At 36.7% G+C, this 21,858-nt stretch overlaps 1 protein-coding gene across 1 annotated transcript in view; it reads left to right on the forward strand.

Annotated features, from left to right (window-relative positions):
* Positions 1-3,042: 3,042 nt before the first annotated feature.
* gdpd4a (glycerophosphodiester phosphodiesterase domain containing 4a) overlaps positions 3,043-21,858 on the forward strand; it is a 29,007-nt gene continuing 10,191 nt past the window's right edge. The window contains 11 exon segments of the mRNA XM_051870690.1: positions 3,043-3,200; positions 7,460-7,732; positions 11,333-11,436; positions 12,690-12,783; positions 12,863-12,922; positions 13,688-13,786; positions 13,900-13,993; positions 17,078-17,223; positions 17,500-17,568; positions 17,570-17,583; positions 20,565-20,715. Coding sequence (XP_051726650.1) covers positions 7,550-7,732; positions 11,333-11,436; positions 12,690-12,783; positions 12,863-12,922; positions 13,688-13,786; positions 13,900-13,993; positions 17,078-17,223; positions 17,500-17,568; positions 17,570-17,583; positions 20,565-20,715 — 1,014 coding nt within the window. The 5' untranslated portion in view covers positions 3,043-3,200; positions 7,460-7,549.

Consider the following 21,858-nt stretch of genomic DNA (forward strand, 5'->3'; position numbering starts at 1 on the left):
CTGGTCCAGATCTGGGAGGAAATACCCCAGGACACCATCCGTCGTCTCATTAGGAGCATGCCCCGACGTTGTCAGGCATGCAAGCATGTGGAGGCCACACAAACTATTGAGTACCATTTTGAGTTGCTGCAATGAAATTTCAGCAAAATGGACTAGCCTGTTGCATCATTTTTTCACTTTGATTTTCGGGGTATCTTTGAATTCAGTCCTCTGTAGGTTGATCATTTTCATTTCTATCAAACAATGTGGCATCCTTTCGTTCCTAACACATTACCCAGTTCATATCAGTATAGATATTCAGCATGATATTTTTCCCCATTGAGATCTGATGTGTTTTCAAAGTTTTCCTTTAATTTTTTTGAGCAGTGTATGTTTATTTATATTTAATGTTATATGTAGGGCAGACCAGGCTGGTTGTCACATAGGGAAGCTGTCACACAGTCTAGTAATTTGAAGTCCAATTGCATAAATGCATGGTTTCTTTGGTTTCTGTAACTGTGGTTTTGTTTGTTGATTTCAAACACCTAGGTAAAGTATGGCTATTTTTGGTAAATATGGTAAATATTTACCATATTGGTAAATATTTAAATTTACCATTTTGGTAAATATGTGCTACAAACTAAAATTAGAATATCATCATATTATTGCATACAGGTGATAATGCAGTATTTTTCATAATGTCAGATGAGGTTGGGTGAATTTGTCATTTGTAATTTGAATCCAATGTGACTGCTTGTAAAAATAAACCTACACTGAGAAATATTTCCTGGTCCCTGGAGTAAAAAACAAAACTGATTATAGCATCAGGTTTCTCTCTATATAAAATTCACAAAAAAACAGTCACAATTTTAACAGATTTAGTGACAAAAACCAAACAGATTTGCTGTAGTTTAGTCAAAACACCTTTATTTATATAGCACTTTATAATACAGATTTTCAAAGCAGATTTACAGTGATAAATAGGAAAATGATGATCAATGATGCAAACAGAATTCAATTTCGCTGTAAAGCAGCACAAAAAAGACAAGTATCATTTTTCAGCTGAAGTCAGTTCAGTGTTCATTCAGTTTGGTTCAAGAACTGTGTAAAGTCCCTCAGTTATGTAATGAGTTCAGTTCAGCTACAAAGAAGTGGTGTCATCATCAATCTGACTTTTAAATGTAAATATTAAAGGGGACCTATAACGCCCCATTTACAAGATGTAATATAAGTCTCTGGTGTCCCTAGAATGTGTCCGTGAAGTGTCAGCAAAAAAGTACCCCACAGATCATATATTATATCTTGTCAAATTTGCCCCTATTTGGGTGTGAGCAAAAACATGCCATTTTTGTGTCCCTTTAAAGGCAAATGAGCTGCTGCTCCTTGCCCGCTTTCCAAAAGAGGGCGGAGCTTTAACAGCTTGCGCTTCAGTTGCTCAACAACAACAAAGCTGGAGAATCTCACGCAGCCAAATGACAACTGTCAGTAACGTTGTTCAGCCTTACATTGTTCAAACCGGAGTTGGACACTGATGGAGAGACAGGAATAAGTTACAACTTTTAGAATGCAACTGGACGTTTCTCACTGAATGGTTGCTGTGGAGTTGATTCAACTCATCGACTAGCATGTGCCGTTATTATTCTTTTGTGCAAATCCAGTGTTGAATTGACCCTTGTTTGCGAAGCAGTCCGGCATAAAATGATGGCATGGCAACAACACTCTACTACGACAACTCTTCCTCTTCTCTAAAGCAGCCCAACATGGCCTCTCCCCCTTTGTTGCATGTTCTAGGGGGCAGGGTTTATGTAAATTTTAGGGTTAGTGATGTCACTAACCTGGGAAGAAGCTCGTTGTAGTCCCTACCAGCCATTTGTTGTAGTCCTTAAAGGGTTAGTTCACCCAAAAATGAAAATTATGTTGTTAATTACTTATCCTCATGTCGTTCCACACCTGTGAGACCTTCGTTCATCTTCGGAACACAAATTAAGATATTTTTGATAAAATCAGATGGCTCAGTAAGGCCTGCATCGCTAGCAATAACACTCCCTTTTTCAATGCTCAGAAAGCTATTAAAAACATATTTAAAACAATTCATGTGACTACAGTGGTTCAACCTTAATATTATAAAGCGAATAGAATACTTTTTGTGCGCCAAAAATAACAAAACAGCGACTTTATTCAACAATATCTAGTGATGGGTGATTTCAAAACACTGCTTCGAAGCTTTACGAATCTTTTGTTTCGAATCAGTGGTTCAGAGCGTGTACCAAACTGCCAGAGTCACGTGAACTATTGAAGTTTCAAAATACTTATGACGTAACAAAGCCTCGTTTACTGAAATCATGGGATTTTGGCGCTCTGAACCACTGATTCGAAACAAATGATTCGTAAAGCTTCGAAGCTTCATAAAGCAGTGTTTTGAAATTGCCCATCACTAGATATTGTGAAATAAAGTCGCTGTTTTGTTATTTTTGGTGCACAAAAAGTATTCTCGTCGCTTTATAATATTACAATTGAACCACTGTGGTCACATAAACTGTTTCAAATATGTTTTTAGTAGTGTTAATGCTAGAGATGCAGGACTCACTGAGCCATCGGATTTTATCAAAAATATCTTAATTTGTGTTCTGAAGATGAACGAAGGTCTTACGGGTGTGGAACGACATGAGAGTGAGTAATTAATGACATAATTTTCATTTTTGGGTGAACTAACCCTTTAAACAGCTAATTCGTTAAAAGAAAATATCTCCCTTTGCATTGAACTTTGAGGGTCGTAACTTTGCAGATGTTGTTCATGCTCTAACAGCAATATTACACACTAACTAAAGTTAAAAAAGTGAAATCATAATCAACCACCCCTTTAAATCAAATCTAAGTATTAAATCCAAACCTTTAATTTAACCATACATGTAAATGTTAATATTGCAAAAGATATTAATAAAAATATGAATCATAATATAAATATGAAATGTAAACCCTCTTTGCTAAACATAGAAAACATGCAAATTAGAGAGAGAGAGAGAGAGAGAGAGAGAGAGAGAGAGTCGGTGGGCGGAGTTTACTGTGAGTGTTGTGGAGACAGACACTCGGAGATGTAACAGGTGTTCAGCAGCTGCCGTTCACAAACACAGAGACGCTGTTCTGTTCGATTCGGAGCTGCTATTATTTTCCGATACTACAGCCGATGATCAATAATAACCGGAATAACCGCTAAAAGATTGGTGAGTGAAACTACGTGTGAATATACATGTCTTTCAGTAATATAAAATGATCAGTTCTCGTCATCGATGAGCCTGTAACTGTTTGAACTCATTATATTGTGTGTCAGTCATCATCAGGTGTTTTATTGTCAAAGAAAATGAATGACAGTGTCACTGAATAGATCTGTTACAGTGTTCAGATGCTTCTGGAAATGCAGTGAGAAAAAAAGTGTATGTCTGTTCAGTTTAAGTTGGTCTGTTATAGCTTTATTCCTACAGTGGACATATACACCACGTTTTTTGGACATTTTATATAGGCTACTGTAGGCCTATCATGGTAAAAGTACTGTGACTTTTTTCAAGTATCCCACCAATTAAGTACCATGGTGTATATCAAAATACCACAGTTTTACTGTCTGATGCCACCCTGCTACTAGATTTTATAGCTATTTTATAAGAACAGAACTCTTTTCTGTCTGAGCAGCCAAAATGGGATAAATCAATCCATGTTTGTGTTGTTTTAATTCAAAATGGTTCGGTGCAAGAGGTTTGACGTATGGCTGGTAAGAGGATTGTCTGACCGAACAGGTCATTTCCTTCTTTGTACACATATAGTTAAGTGCTGGTGTGTGTGAGAGATCAGGCTAAAGTGTTCAATTTCCTTTTTATTAGTGTCATTTGCTATGTCAAACATGACTTTTACTAGTGCTCATATTGAGGGTTAGTGATTTGAATACATCTCTAACCCTCAGTATCGTGTAACTGAATCTGCATTACCACTGGGATGAATTTTGGGCCGGTAAGTAACCACCTAGCAACAACTCAAAATACCCCAGCAACCACCTAGCAATGTCATAGAATCATCTAGAACCGCAAGGTTCTAAAAAAAACACCCTGTCAAGTTCACCACCTATAAAACCCCAGCATAGCACCACTAGCAAGTCATGGGTTTTAATTCCCAAGGAAAGCATAAGCTGATAAAATGTATACCTTGAATGTGGTGTGGATTGCTTTGGATGAAATAAACAAAACTACATTACATAAATCATACAGTAATATTAGAAAACAACTAAAATTTGGCAAACTTTTCTCTAGTAGTCTTGCCAATGAAGCATTTTATTGAATTGAATTTGGAGGGAGAGACACAGAGTGCATGGAGTGATTCAGGGCAAGAATGAACAATAGTTCTGCTGCCACTAACGGCTCTCATTATTTGTGTGCATTGTTTATTTATGTCTAAACAAAGCTTTGTGCCTCGGCGAGCATGAAGCACAGCCTCTCTCTGCTGCGTTGTGTTTTACACCCTGTTGAGACGGCGCGTGAGAATGCTTTTACTCTGATTAATTAGTCGCCACAACTCAATTTCCTTCACTCGTTCAGATTTGAAACACTTGTAGCCTCATACACAGAAAACCAGTACCATTTCTATTACAATAGATTTGCCTTCAGACTCTTGTTAATATGTATTTACTGGTGGATATGGGACTGATATCTGTTTCAGTCATTTGACTGTTGGCCTGAGGACTGTTTAAAGTTGTTACGTAAGCAGTACTTTTTTCTTTTTTTTTTTATTGCATTATGGCAGTTTTACTGTGTCATTTCTGCTAAAGTTACTTTGCATGCTAGATAGGCGAGGAAAATGTTTTACTGCTGAGGTGTACTGTGCCACAATGGCATATTTCTCGGTCAAAGGACAAAGATGTTGTAATATTTACTTTACATTCCGTTGTCAAATTAACACTTTCAAAAGGATTTTCTTTGTTTGTTTTTTTTTGTTTGTTTTTTGTGTCAGGGAGCTGTTTATAGTTTTTTCTAATCTCACTATAGCATTTAGCATTTAAATCTCACTATAATGAGGAAATTGGCTTTATGTGAGACTGACATTCAGAAATGAGCATGGTACAGTAGCACTGTGTATTCTGGGTCGCAGTTAAGATGGCATGATCTTCTATTAGCTAATGAGAAGACAGGAGTTGCTGATCTAAACACTGTTTAACCTCATGACAATTTTTAAGTCTTCGTGTTCAAGTCTAGAAAATCACAAGGCTGCGCCCATGAAAAATTTCAGATAACAAACTGTTACCAGTGTCTCCTCTGTGACGAGGGTTTTAGTGTGTAAAAGCATATTTCATTACAATGATATTTAAAATATGTATTTTATGAAGTTATAAAACAAGGTGAAAAAAAAAATGAAAATATTGAGAAAATCACCTTTAAAGTTGTTCAAATGAAGTCCTTAGCAATGCATATCCACTCACAAAAATACATTTTTGATATATTTACAGTAGGAAATTTACAAAATATCTTCATGGAACATGATCTTTACTAAATATCCTATGATTTTTGGCATAAAAGAAAAATTGATAATTTTGACATTTTGTATTAATATACAAATAATTTTGTATTGTTGGCTATTGCTACAAATATACTCGTGTGACTGGTTTTGTGGTGTGTGTGTGTAAAATATATATATATATATATATATATTTTTTTAAAAACCTGAGTAATTTTTTTTTATTTTTGCAGCTGCCTGTAATTGTGCTTTTAAAGGGCTGCCGTTCACAGACTGCTGTTTGATTTAATGGTTGCATCAGTGAGTTAATCAGTGGGTATTTGCAATATTTGTCAGTCAAACAACAGTGTGTTTATAATGTTTCTTTATATTCTTTCGGCTGAGAATAGATTTGATTAGTCAGCGTCCGACATCTTTGGCTTTTATTCATTGTTTTCTTAGTTTATGATTGTGCGACCTACAATACAAAACTCAATTTCGTCTGTTAGCTCATCTGCATTGTGGATATCTTACATCAGATTTTATCATTCAGGAAATTATGCCTTTGCTTACATAAAAGTGAATGACTAAGAATCTTTTATCACTGACATTATGTCCTAATAAGGTGTGATGCGAAGTATGTATGTATGTATTTTTGCATATATTTATTATAATTTTTTTTGCATAAGCTTCACAAAAGAAATTTGAGATCTTATGCAGTATTGCTTATCAACTAAATTCATAATTTTTTATAGATGTATAGATATTTTTGCCGCAAAGCAAGACATAAAGTACTAAGAAATGTCTTGTTTTGCTGTAAAACTAAGAATAAATGTCTGTTTTTAGTTTGATAGATCAGCGCTGCCAGATTTCAGATGGGTAAAAGATTTATAGCTGCATTAAGGATGTTGGATGAAGCAATAAAGAAGCTAATGCAACGCTTCCCTATTTGGCTACACATTCTGATGGGACACTTTCACTCAAGGACAGTCATCACCATGACAACAGCCAGTCAGGGCGGGGCTTAAGTGCAGGTATTCTCATTAGAGCTGTCCTCAACATCAAACTACTACAACACGAGCCAAAGACCTCAAGGATGTCTCTCGCTAATCGTTAAACCTTGAAGGCCACAGACAAGCTGTACACAGACCACTATGACATGTCTGGTTCTGTGATCTCGTTATTGATCGGTCTCTCCTGAATTGAACAAATGATAACTTCACTGTGTGCTTAAAGGTAGGTTGAAGAGTGTTAAATGAAAACAAAGTCAAGATGCTGTTCTGACTCAAGAAATAAAACCGTATTAGTCATACAGCCTCCCTTAAATGTCTTTGCTTTTGCAGTTTTTTTTTTTTTTTTTTTTGCTGGAGTTTATCAGTATTGTCACGATTGAACGTTCTGGATCACATCTCTTCTGTTTTTACTATAATCCGCTGCCTTAATATCTGCTAACCGGTTTAGCTGCTTTGTGAGCGGAAGCTGCTCTTCTCGTGTGTCTGTCTGGAGATCAGAGACGGGTCAGACGTTATTCCCTAGTGAATTCCCCTTACAGATCCTTTATCAGACCGCTCAGTCTGAGACGAAGATGATGAACGATCCAGTCCATATCTCGCTGAATTGGAGTCGTGCTATCGTGAAGTATCTGAACAAGAAATGTAAATTTATCATTTAAAATAGACACTGCAGTATTCCATAAAAAAGACTTGATTTTATGTTGACTTTAACTAGATAATTGTAGCAGGTTTTCTGACCCCACTGTGTAAACATTCATCTGTGATCTGTGTGTTTATGTGGAAAAGATGTGAGCTTTTAAGTGTGCTGGTAGTGCAGGGGGCCATGGGAGGCCCCTAGAGATTGTAGTGTCACGAGTGCTGTTTGTCAAAGGTTTTTGAAGGGTCCTTTGTAAACAGGCCTCATTCTGTCAGGAAACATAGTAGAGGTGACCTGGGACTGGAGTAATATTAAGACGTTGACACAAATCTTCACAATCTCTCTTTGTCTCTTGCAGATCCCCTCCACCTCTGATCCTGATCCACCTCCTCCAGTTCCTCTCCACCTGTCTGCTCCGGGCTGCTCCATGCAGGGGAGCGGCTGATCTATGGGCCGCTCTCCGGTGAGCCTGTCCAGACTGAAGCTGGGGAAGCTAAAGGTGGTGCGGCGGCAGCTGCTGCAGCGCTATGAGCACCAGCCGTTTGTCTCCTGTCTGGCTGGCCTGTACGGCTGCCAGTGGAGACGCTACCAGCGTGCCAAAGCCCAGCCGGGGGAATGCTGCTGTAGTCGGGTGAGAAAAGATGCTTGAAATCCCTCATACTGCTTTTACACTTCTTCTTATGCTTTGGCTGCAATGATTTACATGCAGGTTTTGTTCCAAAACATGGTGTGCTGCCTACCTTGACAGCATGATTAGGCATCATAGCACAGCATGCTTCTGCCCTGGGGTTGCTCAAAGATGAACAACAACATTATTCTGCTTTATAAAATTCATTATTTTAGTCATATTATAAGATTACAATTCTAGCGATTTAAGTATGCATTGCATTGAATTCACATTTATTTACAATTTTGAGTGATCTGTTATCAGAGGTTACTGTGTCCAAGTAATGCCCATATTTCAGAAATGTACAGTTCTATGATAATACAAATCATGCAGTTATCTAACATCATGTATTAAAGGACGAAACAATGAGCTCATTAAAGTAATTATTAAAGTTCAGTAAAGGACAGAGGCAAAAATATAATAATCTATCTCTCGTGTGTGTGTATATATATATATATATATAATATATATATTACAGTTAAACCAAAAATTATTCGTTTTTGGTTTAACATTTTTGTTATTTTTTTTACAAGTGGGTGCAGGACACTATAGTTCAAGTGAGGATAGCAAAATAAAGTAAACAGTGACATTATACCCAAAAATTCTTCATACAGTGGACTACCAGTAAAACTGATAAAAAAAATTTGGAACCAAAAATTATTCAGACACTTTGACCTGACCATGTTTTGCTTAAGTGTTATCTGACATAATTAAGATTAATTTTTTCCTGACAGTTAAAATTCTTGAGATCTTGTCATATATATACACACACATGTGTGTGTGTGTGTGTATATATGTATATGTATGTGTATGTGTGTGTGTGTGTGTGTGTGTATATATATATATATATATATATATATATATATATACACAGTGGGTATGGAAAGTATTCAGACCCCCTTAAATTTTTCACTCTTTGTTATATTGCAGCCATTTGCTAAAATCATTTAAGTTCATTTTTTTTCCCTCATTAATGTACACACAGCACCCCATATTGACAGAAAAACACAGAATTGTTGACATTTTTGCAGATTTATTAAAAAAGAAAAACTGAAATATCACATGGTCCTAAGTATTCAGACCCTTTGCTGTGACACTCAAATATTTAACTCAGGTGCTGTCCATTTCTTCTGATCATCATTGAGATGGTTCTACACCTTCATTTGAGTCCAGATGTGTTTGATTATACTGATTGGACTTGATTAGGAAAGCCACACACCTGTCTATATAAGACCTTACAGCTCACAGTGCATGTCAGAGCAAATGAGAATCATGAGGTCAAAGGAACTGCCTGAAGAGCTCAGAGACAGAATTGTGGCAAGGCACAGATCTGGCCAAGGTTACAAAAAAATTTCTGCTGCACTTAAGGTTCCTAAGAGCACAGTGGCCTCCATAATCCTTAAATGGAAGACGTTTGGGACGACCAGAACCCTTCCTAGAGCTGGCCGTCCGGCCAAACTGAGCTATCGGGGGAAAAGAGCCTTGGTGAGAAAGGTAAAGAACCCAAAGATCACTGTGGCTGAGCTCCAGAGATGCAGTCAGGAGATGGGAGAAAGTTGTAGAAAGTCAACCATCACTGCAGCCCTCCACCAGTCGGGGCTTTATGGCAAAGTGGCCCGACGGAAGCCTCTCCTCAGTGCAAGACGCATGAAAAAACACCTGAAGGACTCCAAGATGGTGAGAAATAAGATTCTCTGGTCTGATGAGACCAAGATAGAACTTTTTGGCCTTAATTCTAAGCGGTATGTGTGGAGAAAACCAGGCACTGCTCATCACCTGTCCAATACAGTCCCAACAGTGAAGCATGGTGGTGGCAGCATCATGCTGTGGGGGTGTTTTTCAGCTGCAGGGACAGGACGACTGGTTGCAATCGAGGGAAAGATGAATGCGGCCAAGTACAGGGATATCCTGGACGAAAACCTTCTCCAGAGTGCTCAGGACCTCAGACTGGGCCGAAGGTTTACCTTCCAACAAGACAATGACCCTAAGCACACAGCTAAAATAACGAAGGAGTGGCTTCACAACAACTCTGTGACTGTTCTTGAATGGCCCAGCCAGAGCCCTGACTTAAACCCAATTGAGCATCTCTGGAGAGACCTAAAAATGGCTGTCCACCAACGTTTACCATCCAACCTGACAGAACTGGAGAGGATCTGCAAGGAGGAATGGCAGAGGATCCCCAAATCCAGGTGTGAAAAACTTGTTGCATCTTTCCCAAAAAGACTCATGGCTGTATTAGATCAAAAGGGTGCTTCTACTAAATACTGAGCAAAGGGTCTGAATACTTAGGACCATGTGATATTTCAGTTTTTCTTTTTTAATAAATCTGCAAAAATGTCAACAATTCTGTGTTTTTCTGTCAATATGGGGTGCTGTGTGTACATTAATGAGGGAAAAAAAATGAACTTAAATGATTTTAGCAAATGGCTGCAATATAACAAAGAGTGAAAAATTTAAGGGGGTCTGAATACTTTCCGTACCCACTATATATATAATATAAAATATATATATACACTAAAATAACCACTTCCTATATCACTTTTGAAAGGGCATACATTTTATTAAATCATTTTTATTTTACTTGAACATCAAAGATTTATATTCATCTTCATCACATTTGAAGAGATTATATACATTAAAAAAATTTTTTTTTCTTTTATTAAAAGTAAAATGTCAGAAAGTAAAAGCATTCCCTGTAGGTTTCTCATTTGTCCCAGCACTCACTTTTAACCACTTTTTCTTGTATTTATGTGTCCAAAATCACCACATAGTTCAAATACATTTCCATTTTACATTTATGAATTTTGGCAGATGCTTTTATCTTAAGCAACTTAGCGTACATTTAATCGGTTCAAGCATTCCCTGGGAATCAAACCCATGACCTTGGTTCTCTGTTCCTTTGCTTCCTTAAAAGCTCTGAAACTTTCTTCAGTAAATTTAATGTTAATCTGATGTTGAAAAGTTACCATTATATGCATCAAGAAAACCAACTGCAGTGCATGCTGGTATTGAGTACACCACATACCGTATATCAAGTATTTCCATTAACCAACATATATTGTTCTCTCTCAAGGGGCTTGTTTCGTGAAGATCTGTGAATATTTTCCCCTGTTGAAGCTACTCATGCTGCTCAATAGAAAGCACTTATCAGTGCATTTTTCTGTATGTGCTGATTAGTTTTCTTGAACACAGCGAGTGCAGCTCTTCATCTGCTGATGGGCTGCTTTCTAAATCAAGCTGTTTTCAGTGCTGATAAACAAGCTCCCCTTGGCGTCGTACACAGAAGTAACTCATCTGACTTTTAGGTGTGAGTTCAGAAGTTGCAGTATGACTCAGAAAGCATCATTCATTGAGTCATTTAAAACCAGCCGGATGACTCACTCTATTATTGCTGCACGCTGAGCCGGGCCGTCCTGTACAGCTCGAAAGTGACTATTTGAATTGCAAAGTTTGTGTTAGCCTCATGTGGTGATCTGTTTAATCTTTCTCTTGAATTTTCACACTATTGAGTAACTGTGATGTGGTGTGGGTGTTATCACGACTCATGATGGCTCTGTTTTGCAGTTGGAGTGTGGTAGTTTCGCTCTCCTCATCGTAACGTTTTTCCTGACCTTGATATTCCTGTACTTTTGGAGTGAGGCGCAGAATGACTACAATGACTTTGACTGGTGAGTGTCTCGGGATGGACAGACAGATGGACTGACACACAATTAGACTGATCGGTCATTCAAAGAAAACTGTGCCATTTCTGTGTCCCTATAGGTTACTAATGAAATAATATTTCTTGATTGATTTGATTTAGAAGACATTATATACCTCTCCATTATATATTTTTTTTTATTGAAAGTAAAATGTTATGCATTCACTATAGTTTTTGTCTAAAATATTTTTCAATTATTTTCTGAATTTTCTTTAACATTTGTCCTAGCGCTTTTATTCCCTGTTTCATTTGATTCATTTAGCAAATGTTTTTATTCGGAGCAACTTCAGACAAGGTCACATTGATTTTGAAAAATAATAGTTTGATCTTTCTAACATCATATTTAAGGGATGAAACAGTCACCGCATAGTTCAAAGACATTTATGTTTTACATAACATTTGGGAGTCCATTTGAAACATTTGAAAGTCCATAGATATCGCCGTCAAACTGATGTTAACACTTTCGCCAATAAGCAGATGCAATGAGACCTGTTTTCCCATTTGTCCATGTGACGTTCGGCAAAAAAGCTTATTGCTCACAGTTCTTAATCATTCCATTATGATTATACCTATTCAGCTTTCAAATGATATGGTTAAAAAAAAAGTATATCTATCCTGAAATGTTCAGCTACAATTGGCACCAATCTGTGAGAATGACGTGGAGGGATGGATTAATTGATTGATTTAAAGGTGCAGTGTGTAAATTTTAGCGGCATCTAGTGATGAGGTTGCGAACTGCAACCAACGGCACTCACCCCTCCCTTTTGAAGTACATAGAGAAGCTACGGTGGCCGTCTGGCCGACACAAGACAGATGTTGTCGTCTGAGACAGCAGAGAGTAGCCAATCAAGCAATGAGGTTTCTTCTTACTTCTAACAAACTTTCAACGTAGTGACGATGCAAGCTGCCTCTAAAAACACAAATGTTTAAGAAGAAGAACAACATAGTGACGAAACGTGCTCTGTAGAGCAGTTTGTCCATTTAGGGCTACCGTAGAAACATGCCGGCACAAAATGGCGGATTAACATGTAAGGGGACCCGTGGTGTATGTAGATAGAAATGGCTCATTCTAAGGTAATAAAAAATAACGGTTCTTTATAAACATAGTTATGTATATTATATTGCATTTCTATCAATAGATCCTCCCAAATTTTACACGTTGCACCTTAAAAAAATACTTAAAATCTATTATTTCTAAAAAACTGTTCTTTATTTCTGCAGGTTTAACTTCGGGAACCTGGGATTCTGGTTTCCGTGGTCAGTGGTGTTGCTGGTGGTCGCTGCCACCCTCTTCACCTACATCGCCCTCCTGCTGGTGAGAACACTGAACAACAACAAAGCGTTTTAATCTCAGCTTGTCGTCATAATTAATGTTGTGATCTTGATGTTTGCAGGTTCTAGCGGTGTGCCTTCTCTCTGAAGGACAGAGACTTTACCTCCACTGGAGCCACAAGGTGATCAAAGAAACAGTCTTTTCATCATTCACTCTGCTGTGGATGACGCCTCATCTTGCACATTTGTATTCATTCCATATCTGCGTTACCAGAGAAACAGCTTCATATGATTCAGATTATGTTGAACCAACAGTGAAAAAAATGGATAAGTTTTCAAACATTGCACTTTTAAGTGTAATTTTGGGGGCTGCTGTAATTAATAGAAGATTTATTTTATTCTCTCCTAACACAAATGTTGTTGTAGTGGTTTTGGGCTCCAACATTAGCTAAAATGCCATTCAGAAATGTTTTGCTGTGTTATAATGATTAAGGATTATTTATTTGCTATTTTAATATTTATTAAATTTATTTTATTTTATATAGTATAGTATTTTTGTATTAACTATTATTTTTGTATTTTCAGTTTTCATTTTAATTTTAGTAATTGTGCTTGTATCATTTTTATTAGGTTTTTTAATATTTAATGTTTTTTTAGATTTCTATTTGGTTTTCATATATATATCTATTTTAGTTGTATTTTTAGCTCTTTTAGTTCTTCAAAACTTATTTAATTTAATTTAGTTGCTATTAAAGCAACATTTCTAGTTTTTATTTTAGCTTTCAGTTAAAGATTTTTTACTAATTTTAATTTTTTAATAATATTAAGTTTAGTTAACAGTAAAAAACATTGCTCTCTCTTTCTCTCTCTCTCTCTCTCTCTCTAATTATCTAATTTATTTATCTAATCTATCTATATATGTTATTGTATTTTTTGACTTTATACAGATTGGTATCCTGGTGACTCTGACCTTCTCTATCAGTGCCACAGCTGTGCTCTCTGACTTATGGAGCAAAGAATGGACGACGCTGCTCCTTTCTTTTCAGGTAGGTCTCTTCACCCAACACGGCAATTGTGACAAACAATCTGATCAGCTTTCCAATTTACATCAAGTATAATTCATGCAGTGCATTTATGTATTTCCATTTTTGTTGTCCAGGTCACAGCACCCTTTCTTCACCTGGGCGGAGTTTCACTGATGACACTTCTGTCCTGGCCAATAGCCTTACACTTCTTTCGCATGAACAAAAGAGGTACGTGATCCTGTTTGGTGCTGGCAACAAAAGAAAATGCATTGTGATTCTGGTCATATTCTGTTTTAGGCAACAAATCTTCTAGTTGTTTTTGCCAAAAAAAGATTCTGGGCAGAAAAATGGCCTCTGTACCTGCTAGTCTCGAACCAGATACCACTAACATCAAGGGGCCAGAGGATTTGATAGTAGATATGATTGTCATCACCATGTAGTTAAAAAAAGCTGCTTGTTCTGGCTAAATTGATGCAACAAAACTAGATTTCTCCCATTATAATATTTCATTATAATCGTCCAGTGTTGCATGGCATGACGCAATGCCACAAGCATTTATTTAACATGGCACCCCATTCCTGTTTTTTTTTGCTGTGCTGCACATCAACTCAAGCCACTTTTATTTCCCCATCCATATATTTAAAGGTGCTGCAAGTAATTTCAGACATCTTTAAAGTACTGAGCCCCACACATGATATGCAGGAAAAATATTAAACAAATTAACAAATTGTTCCCACGACTTACTACTACGTCAGCATGTTTTACTAATTTGTTCCCTTGTTTTAAGTAAATTGTGCACACAATATAATAATTTGTCCCCTCGTTTTACTAAATCGTGTGCACAATATAATAATTCTTTCCCTTTTTTTAGTTAATCAAAACGAGGGAACAAATTAGTACAACGTGGCCACAGTTTACTAAATCGAGGGAACAAATTATTACATAGTGTGCATGATTTAGTAAAACGAGGGAACGATTTATTATAAAACGAAGGAGCAAATTAGTAAATATTGGCCAAGATTTACTAAAACGAGAGAACGAATTCTTATATATAACGATATATATATTTTTGTCTGCATGCATGTCATGTGCAGGGCTGTGTATTAAAGCATTCCTGATTTGCTAAAAAAGTGCTAATTTAATGTTATTTTAGTATTATTTTTATACTATTATAGGCCTATAATTTATTAATTGTTTGAATTAGCTTTCATGTTTTTAGTTTTCATTTTAATTGTAGTAAAAATCTAAAAAAATTCATAGAAAAACAGAAAAGATACTGGATATTTTGTGGAAGGACAATATCTGTTAAGTTTAAGGACATTTTCATTTAACCCTAAAACGGAATGCAATGTGTAATTCAAAATACAGGTATAACACCTAGAATTATTTTGGAAAATTAATACAGTACATTGGGCTCTATTTTTACAGACTTTTCTTACTGTAGTAATTTCAGTAATTCAACTTCAACTTATTTTATTTCAGTTAGTTACCAAGGAAACATTTATAGTGATCGTTTTAAGTTTTTGAAGTTTAAGTTTTTTTTTAATCTAATATTTGTTTTATTTCATTTCAGCTTTATTTCAATTAACAAAATTTATTTTAATAGTTTGTTTAATTTAGATAACAACACTGGGTAGAACAAACATTTTATTAATGTAAAATAATTTGTACACAAAAACCATGATGTCCATGTAGGTAATAGGCAAGTTATATATTACCATAGTCAATTACATCATTCCTGCTCTCAAGTCAATGGAAGTTGCGTCATTGACTCAAATCCATTCAATATCTGTTGTTAACATAGCTGTTGCATCTGTTCTTCCTTTTCATCGTGCTGTTAGATTCCAAGAGCTTGTCCTCAAAGCATTGCTCGTCTCTGTCCTCCTTTTCCCTTTATCTTTTCTCCTGCTCTCTCCTCTCTCTCTGCATCTGGCTGATGTTCATGCTGAGTCATGTCTGCGGCTCTCTCACCGCTTTACTGAAGGCATGACGAACGAGGCAGAAAGACAAATGCAGGACAGAGGCTAAGCTCACACCAGCTGTGTGACGCTCGCCTCCATCCAGAGACCGTCCCTTTGTCCCAACATCCCTCTCTCACAAAGACGACATCTCTCTCTTCTTCAGATGAGCTGTGCCAGTGTAGAAGTGACATAAACTCTCATTACAAGCGACCCAGCGGGTGCTGCAGTAACTGATTGGACCCTGTAATTCCAGTGTTTCAGGCTGCTAAATGATTGTAGTGGTATTGGCTGGGATGATGTTTGTTTTTTATCTAATTGGCAATGAAGAGGGTGGCTTTGTGGATTTGGACATGATGGGGAATATGTTGATGCAATTTTGATAAGAAGTTACAATCAACAGAAAATGTTATGAATCTGCCTAAAAGTGCAGTAAGTGATTTCTGAGAAATGCTGTTGAAAGTGAATCGGACTGAGCACCACAACACACAGCCAATCAGCAGTAGGGGGTGTATATACTCACGATGGGGGAGGAGAGAGAGTGAGCAAGAGGGAGATTTGAAGAAAGACTGTAGAAAGAGAGATGGCTGAGAGACATTACAAAAGAGAAAAGGTAGGAAGGCAAGAGCTTTAGGACCTCTAACTTCCTGGTGCTGGAGAGGCCTAAGCGGGAAGGTCTGAAAACGGATGCCATGGTTGCGTTGTTTCTGCTCCATACATGAGTAACATTGGTTTTGCTTTGTTTCACAGAACCAAGATATGCTGTTGTTGTAATGTTAGCTGTAGTAACAGTTTTGAGTGTCATTGTTTGTTCTTCCTTGTCATTCGTTCGTCATCTTTCCTTAATTTTTGGAGAAGCACTATTTTGCTTTGCTTCAGTTATAGTAAAGATTAAGAGACACTTATATTGCGTGTTTGTAACAAAGAAGGAAGGGGCATGTTTGTTTTGTGTTGGTTTCAAATATCAAGTGTGTCTCAGAAATCTCAGAAAGCAACATGTCCCAAGGAATCAGACAAAAATGTTTTTTTTTCCTTTTATTCTGGGCCATTGAATTCTGGTTATGAGCTAAAATTTAAATGAAACTGTTGGTGCCGCTAGAGGGCTTAAGACACTGACCCCAAAATTGTCACCTGGAATATTGAGACCCTCCCTAATCAGTGTACAAAACAGTTGTATGGGGTGCCGTAGTCTCCCACCCGAAGATGAAGTATAAGTATCCTTGATTAAGCCCCTAATAACTATAATTCGATTTATCATATATTGGTGCAAAATGTTTTTGTAACAGTGGGATTTGTCTTTTATTCATTAGGTTTTTGCATATATTTATTAAGGTATCTTGTTTGTGTTTTTCAGTGAGGCAGGTGGCTATCCTCAGCTTGTACTTGGCGGTTCTCTTCACTCTGTATCTGGTGCCGTTGGGCATGTATTCCCCCTGCATCAAAGAGGAGGGCACGCTGGGGCCAGCGCCCACCCTCATCGGGCATAGAGGAGCACCCATGGTGTGTTATTTTTACCTCCCAATATTTTAAGATCCCTGTTGTGAAATATTGAAAGAACACATGTGGATTTTGTGTGGGTTTAAGTCAGCATGCCATTTAAAATCAATGTCTGTTTGACTTTGCTTTCAAAACTCACCTGGACTTAGATTTTAATTCTGATTCTAACTTAAATTTCTTTCTTTTGCATCATATGTTTGACCATTAATGAAAATATTAAACATTTAAATACAATTATAATGGTTAAGTTTGGGTTTGACATTAATTCTTTTCAAACAGCTTGCACCAGAAAATACCCAGATGTCCTTTGAGAAGGCTGTAGAAGCAGGAGGAGAGGGACTGGAGACAGGACGTCACAATCAGGTAAGCATTCCTACTTACTGTGTGATGTATACTGCAATGATTCAAGCCAAATGCTTGGCTTTAAGATCTGATTGTGATATCTAACACTTCTATTACTCTAAATCATGCAGCGTTATAAGAAACCTCATTTATTTCTAAGGCAGCATCTTTCACCGAAAATGCAATCTGCAAACTCCACGAATGGCAATTCTAAATATACTTACAGTAGATTTAAATCAGTTGATATAGCAGATTGATAAACAATGGTTGAAAACTAAATATAAAAATTGGCTGTGTTGTCCAATATTTGTGTATGTGATGTATTATGCTTATTGGAGTATCGTATTATTAATTATGAGGTTTCATTTAAGGTTATGGTACTAAGGTTATGGAGCTAATGTTGATGGTACATAAATGCCCAGCAATTTCCTTTCAAATTCATTCTCCACTATCAGCTCATGTCTATGACATTTCTATGATCTACTGCTTCAAACACATGAACAAACCATCAATGAGCCATTCATTCACAAGGTCATTTCCTCTGGACAAAGGTCTGCTTTAGCCAAGAGGAGTATAAATAGAGATCTGATGCTAACCGCTCCTGGATGAGTCACTGCTCTCAGGTTAAGGTGATTAGCTGAACACTAATCCTGTTAGCATTGTCATCTTTACTGCATGAGCTGCAGGAAGCTCCCTAGGAAGCATGAGGGCCAACGTATATGAGAGAGCGTGTTGTCTATTTGCAGCTTATATTACGCAGGTTTGATGACTCGACACTGTCAGTCATGTATTTATCAGCTATATCTGACACACGTGGTGATCGCACATGCTCAGGAAAACCTTACTGTATCTGGAGCAATTTCTTTAGCTTTACGTTGAAAATGGGCTGTTTTAATATGTGAAAAAGCATTTTGTGATCAATTTTGAGAACCCAGTGGAGCACAAGCAGAAAAAAGCAACAATTAACTCAAAAATGGATTTCAAACCCTGACCCCATTCACAAATACATGTCAGGTATGGATTGGGTTAATCTGGCTAACAGCATTAGCAAACACCTTACTTTGTGTTTGACCAACTTATCACCTGGAAAGTAACAGATTTAGGTTGCTAGGTCAGCCAGGTGAATATTTTCCAACAGTCCTGCCTAGATGAAATACATTGTGAAGTACATTTTCTATATACAACCTGAATTCCGGAAATGTTGGTACGTTTTTTAAATTTGAATAAAATGAAAACTAAAAGACTTTCAAATCACAAATCACAATATTTTATTCACAATAGAACATAGATAACATAACTGAGAAATTTTTAAATTTTATGCACAAAATGAGCTCATTTCAAATTTGATGCCTGCTACAGGTCTCAAAATAATTGGGATGGGGGCATGTTTACCATGGTGTAGCATTTCCTCTTCTTTTCAAAACAGTTTGAAGACGTCTGGGTATTGAGGTTATGAGTTTCTGGAGTTTTGGTGTTGGAATTTGGTCCCATTCTTGCCTGATATGGTTTTCCAGCTGCTGAAGAGTTTGTGGTTGTCTTTCGTTTAATGATGCGCCAGATTTTCTCTATAGGTGAAAGATCTGGACTGCAGGCAGGCCAATTCAGCACCTGGACTCTTCTACAATGAAGCCATGCTGTTGTAATAGCTGCAGTATGTGGTTTTGCATTGTCCTGCTGAAATACACAAGGCCTTCCCTGAAATAGACGTTGTCTGTGTCTATGTTCTATTGTGAATAAAATATTGGCACATGTGACTTGAAAGTCTTAGTTTTCATTTCATAAAAATTAAAAAAAACGTCCCAACATTTTCAGAATTCGGGTTGTAGTAAGATGGTATAGCTGTTTTTGTTTAGCATTAGAGGGGACCCGTTATCAAATTCATATCTTTTTTTGTGAATGTGATTTCTTCCACAGCATTTTAGACACCTTTTTTATCTACAGTAATAATAGACAAATAAGTAATTTTTTTAGGTTTTTCAACTAAAACCAAACTAAAACTAATAAAAAAAATAAATAATTGTTTTTGTTAGTTGAAATAAAATATAAAAATTGACTTAAACTTAAATGAAAATTAAAAATGTTGACTTGGCAACTTACTGAAATAAAATAAGTTGTAGTACTAAAATTACTAAAACTGAAATAAAAATAAAGATAAATATATTAAAAAAATGAATAAAAATGACAAGCACATTAATAAATTACTAAAACTTAAACTAAAATAAATAAAAACTAAATACCAAAATAAAAGCTAATTTAAAAATGTATAATAAATGCACCAGAGGCAAGTCGAACTGAACCCATGTGCAGATTTATTTAACAAAACTTGATCAAAACAAATGCAAAATAAACTTGACTTGACTAGTACCATGAAATAAACTTGAGCAAACAAACTCACCAACAGTGGTTACACTAACATAGCTAGAATACGAAGGCTATATGCTGCGTTCACACCATGTCATAATTACTGTAATTATCAGATGCGTTTCCATGGCAACACTATCAACTCCAAAATCAATCTGCAGCGGTCAGGTGGTACAAGTCGGAGCTCTCAAGGAAAGCTTTTTACTCGTAACTATGGTAATTCTGACATGGTGTAAATGCACTTATTTATACACACACAAAGACTAGGGACTTAACAAGACACACCTGAAAGGGCAAAGCAAGGGAAGCACATGACATGATCACATGAGGAGCAAGGGAAACACATTACTGTGAGAAATTCAAAATAAAAGACTAGAAAACATGAACAAAACCAAAAACAGACATGACAAAATTAATACCGTAATGGTATTTAAATAATACTAAAATAATAACACAATAAAAAAAATATTACTTTGCGTTATCTTTGTTTGCTTTGGTTTTAATAATTACTATAAAATCAACATTTTTTCATAATTTGGAAGAAAAAAAACAAATTCTCTAAAATTCTCATTCACAGAATGCAAAAACAGCTGCCAATCCATTTGAGCATGCTAAAATTCACATAATATTGTTCTCTGCAGTTATGATGGCATCCCGTTCCTGATGCATGACAGCACCCTGAGGAGGACAACCAACGTACATGAAGTGTTTCCCAACCGGACGGACGTCCCGGCAGCCATGTTCACCTGGGCAGAGCTGGAGATGCTCAGCGCTGGATCCTGGTTTCTTCGGGTAATGATCCAGCACCTTCTGTTCCTGCTCATGAATATGAATATATTGATGGCTATGTGAATAATGCTACACTAGTTTACTGTATACTATACTGCTAGTATCCTGTATACTGCCTACTTTCCAGGGGTGGATCTAAAAAATGATTTCTAGGACTGTGAGGGGTGGCAACACCAAAGCAAGCAAGCATTCAGTCATCTATACTTAATTTATACTGTATCATATATTCTACATTTATACTATAATTAAAAACAAAATTCCGATGCAAACAACAATCATTGTGGTCCAAACACAAATGGTCCAATGTGGATGATTAGTGATTCAATTGAAATGTATCTTATGATGTGTTTTTTTTTTTTCCTGCAAGGTCCATCTTTAATCTTCACTGAAAATTAGGGTTTGATCATATGTGTTGTGCATGTGTGGACTCGTATTCAACATTGACATTTAGATGAATCACATGTCATAGGATGTCACAGGATAATTTCAAATGAATGTGAAGATATCATTTGCAGCTCAAAACCTTATTTATCTGAAGCAGAGCTCCAGACTGCAACCTTTTTTTCTAGTCAGTGCGATTAAATTTTGTTAGAGGTCGCACTGGTGCCACCACCACGTTGCCCGAATGATAAGAACATTTCTGTTGCATAAGAAAAACATCAAACGACAAACATACTGAAAGCGGAATGAAACTGCGCTTCTTGTTTGAGCTGTGCAGCGTGGACAGTTTATCGGCTCGGACCAGTGTTGGACAGCTCAGGTTTACTCGTGGGCTGGGAGGTCCAGTGAGAAAGCGTTTGAATTCGCCACAGTATTAATAACATCGCTATGAGATCTAGTGAGAAGCATTTAAATCCAGCGCAGAATTCTCTGTTATAAACCATAGATATCAGATCAAACAGCGCTGACGTGGAAACCAGGAGAAACATTGTACTATGAATGAACAAGTTATAGAAGGCTTTTCAGTCCACAAATCGCCAACATTCACCATGGATTTAGTGTAGTAATGCTAACTGTAACCATGGTATTGTGGCAGAAATACTTTCTTTCTTTCTTTCTTTCTTTCTTTCTTTATTTATAAAGCACTTTCACACAACTACTAGTTGATCCAAAGTGCTGTACAATACAGGTAGAATAAAATGAATA

This window comes from Ctenopharyngodon idella, chromosome 18, assembly GCF_019924925.1.
Source record: "Ctenopharyngodon idella isolate HZGC_01 chromosome 18, HZGC01, whole genome shotgun sequence".
Lineage (NCBI taxonomy): Eukaryota > Metazoa > Chordata > Actinopteri > Cypriniformes > Xenocyprididae > Ctenopharyngodon > Ctenopharyngodon idella.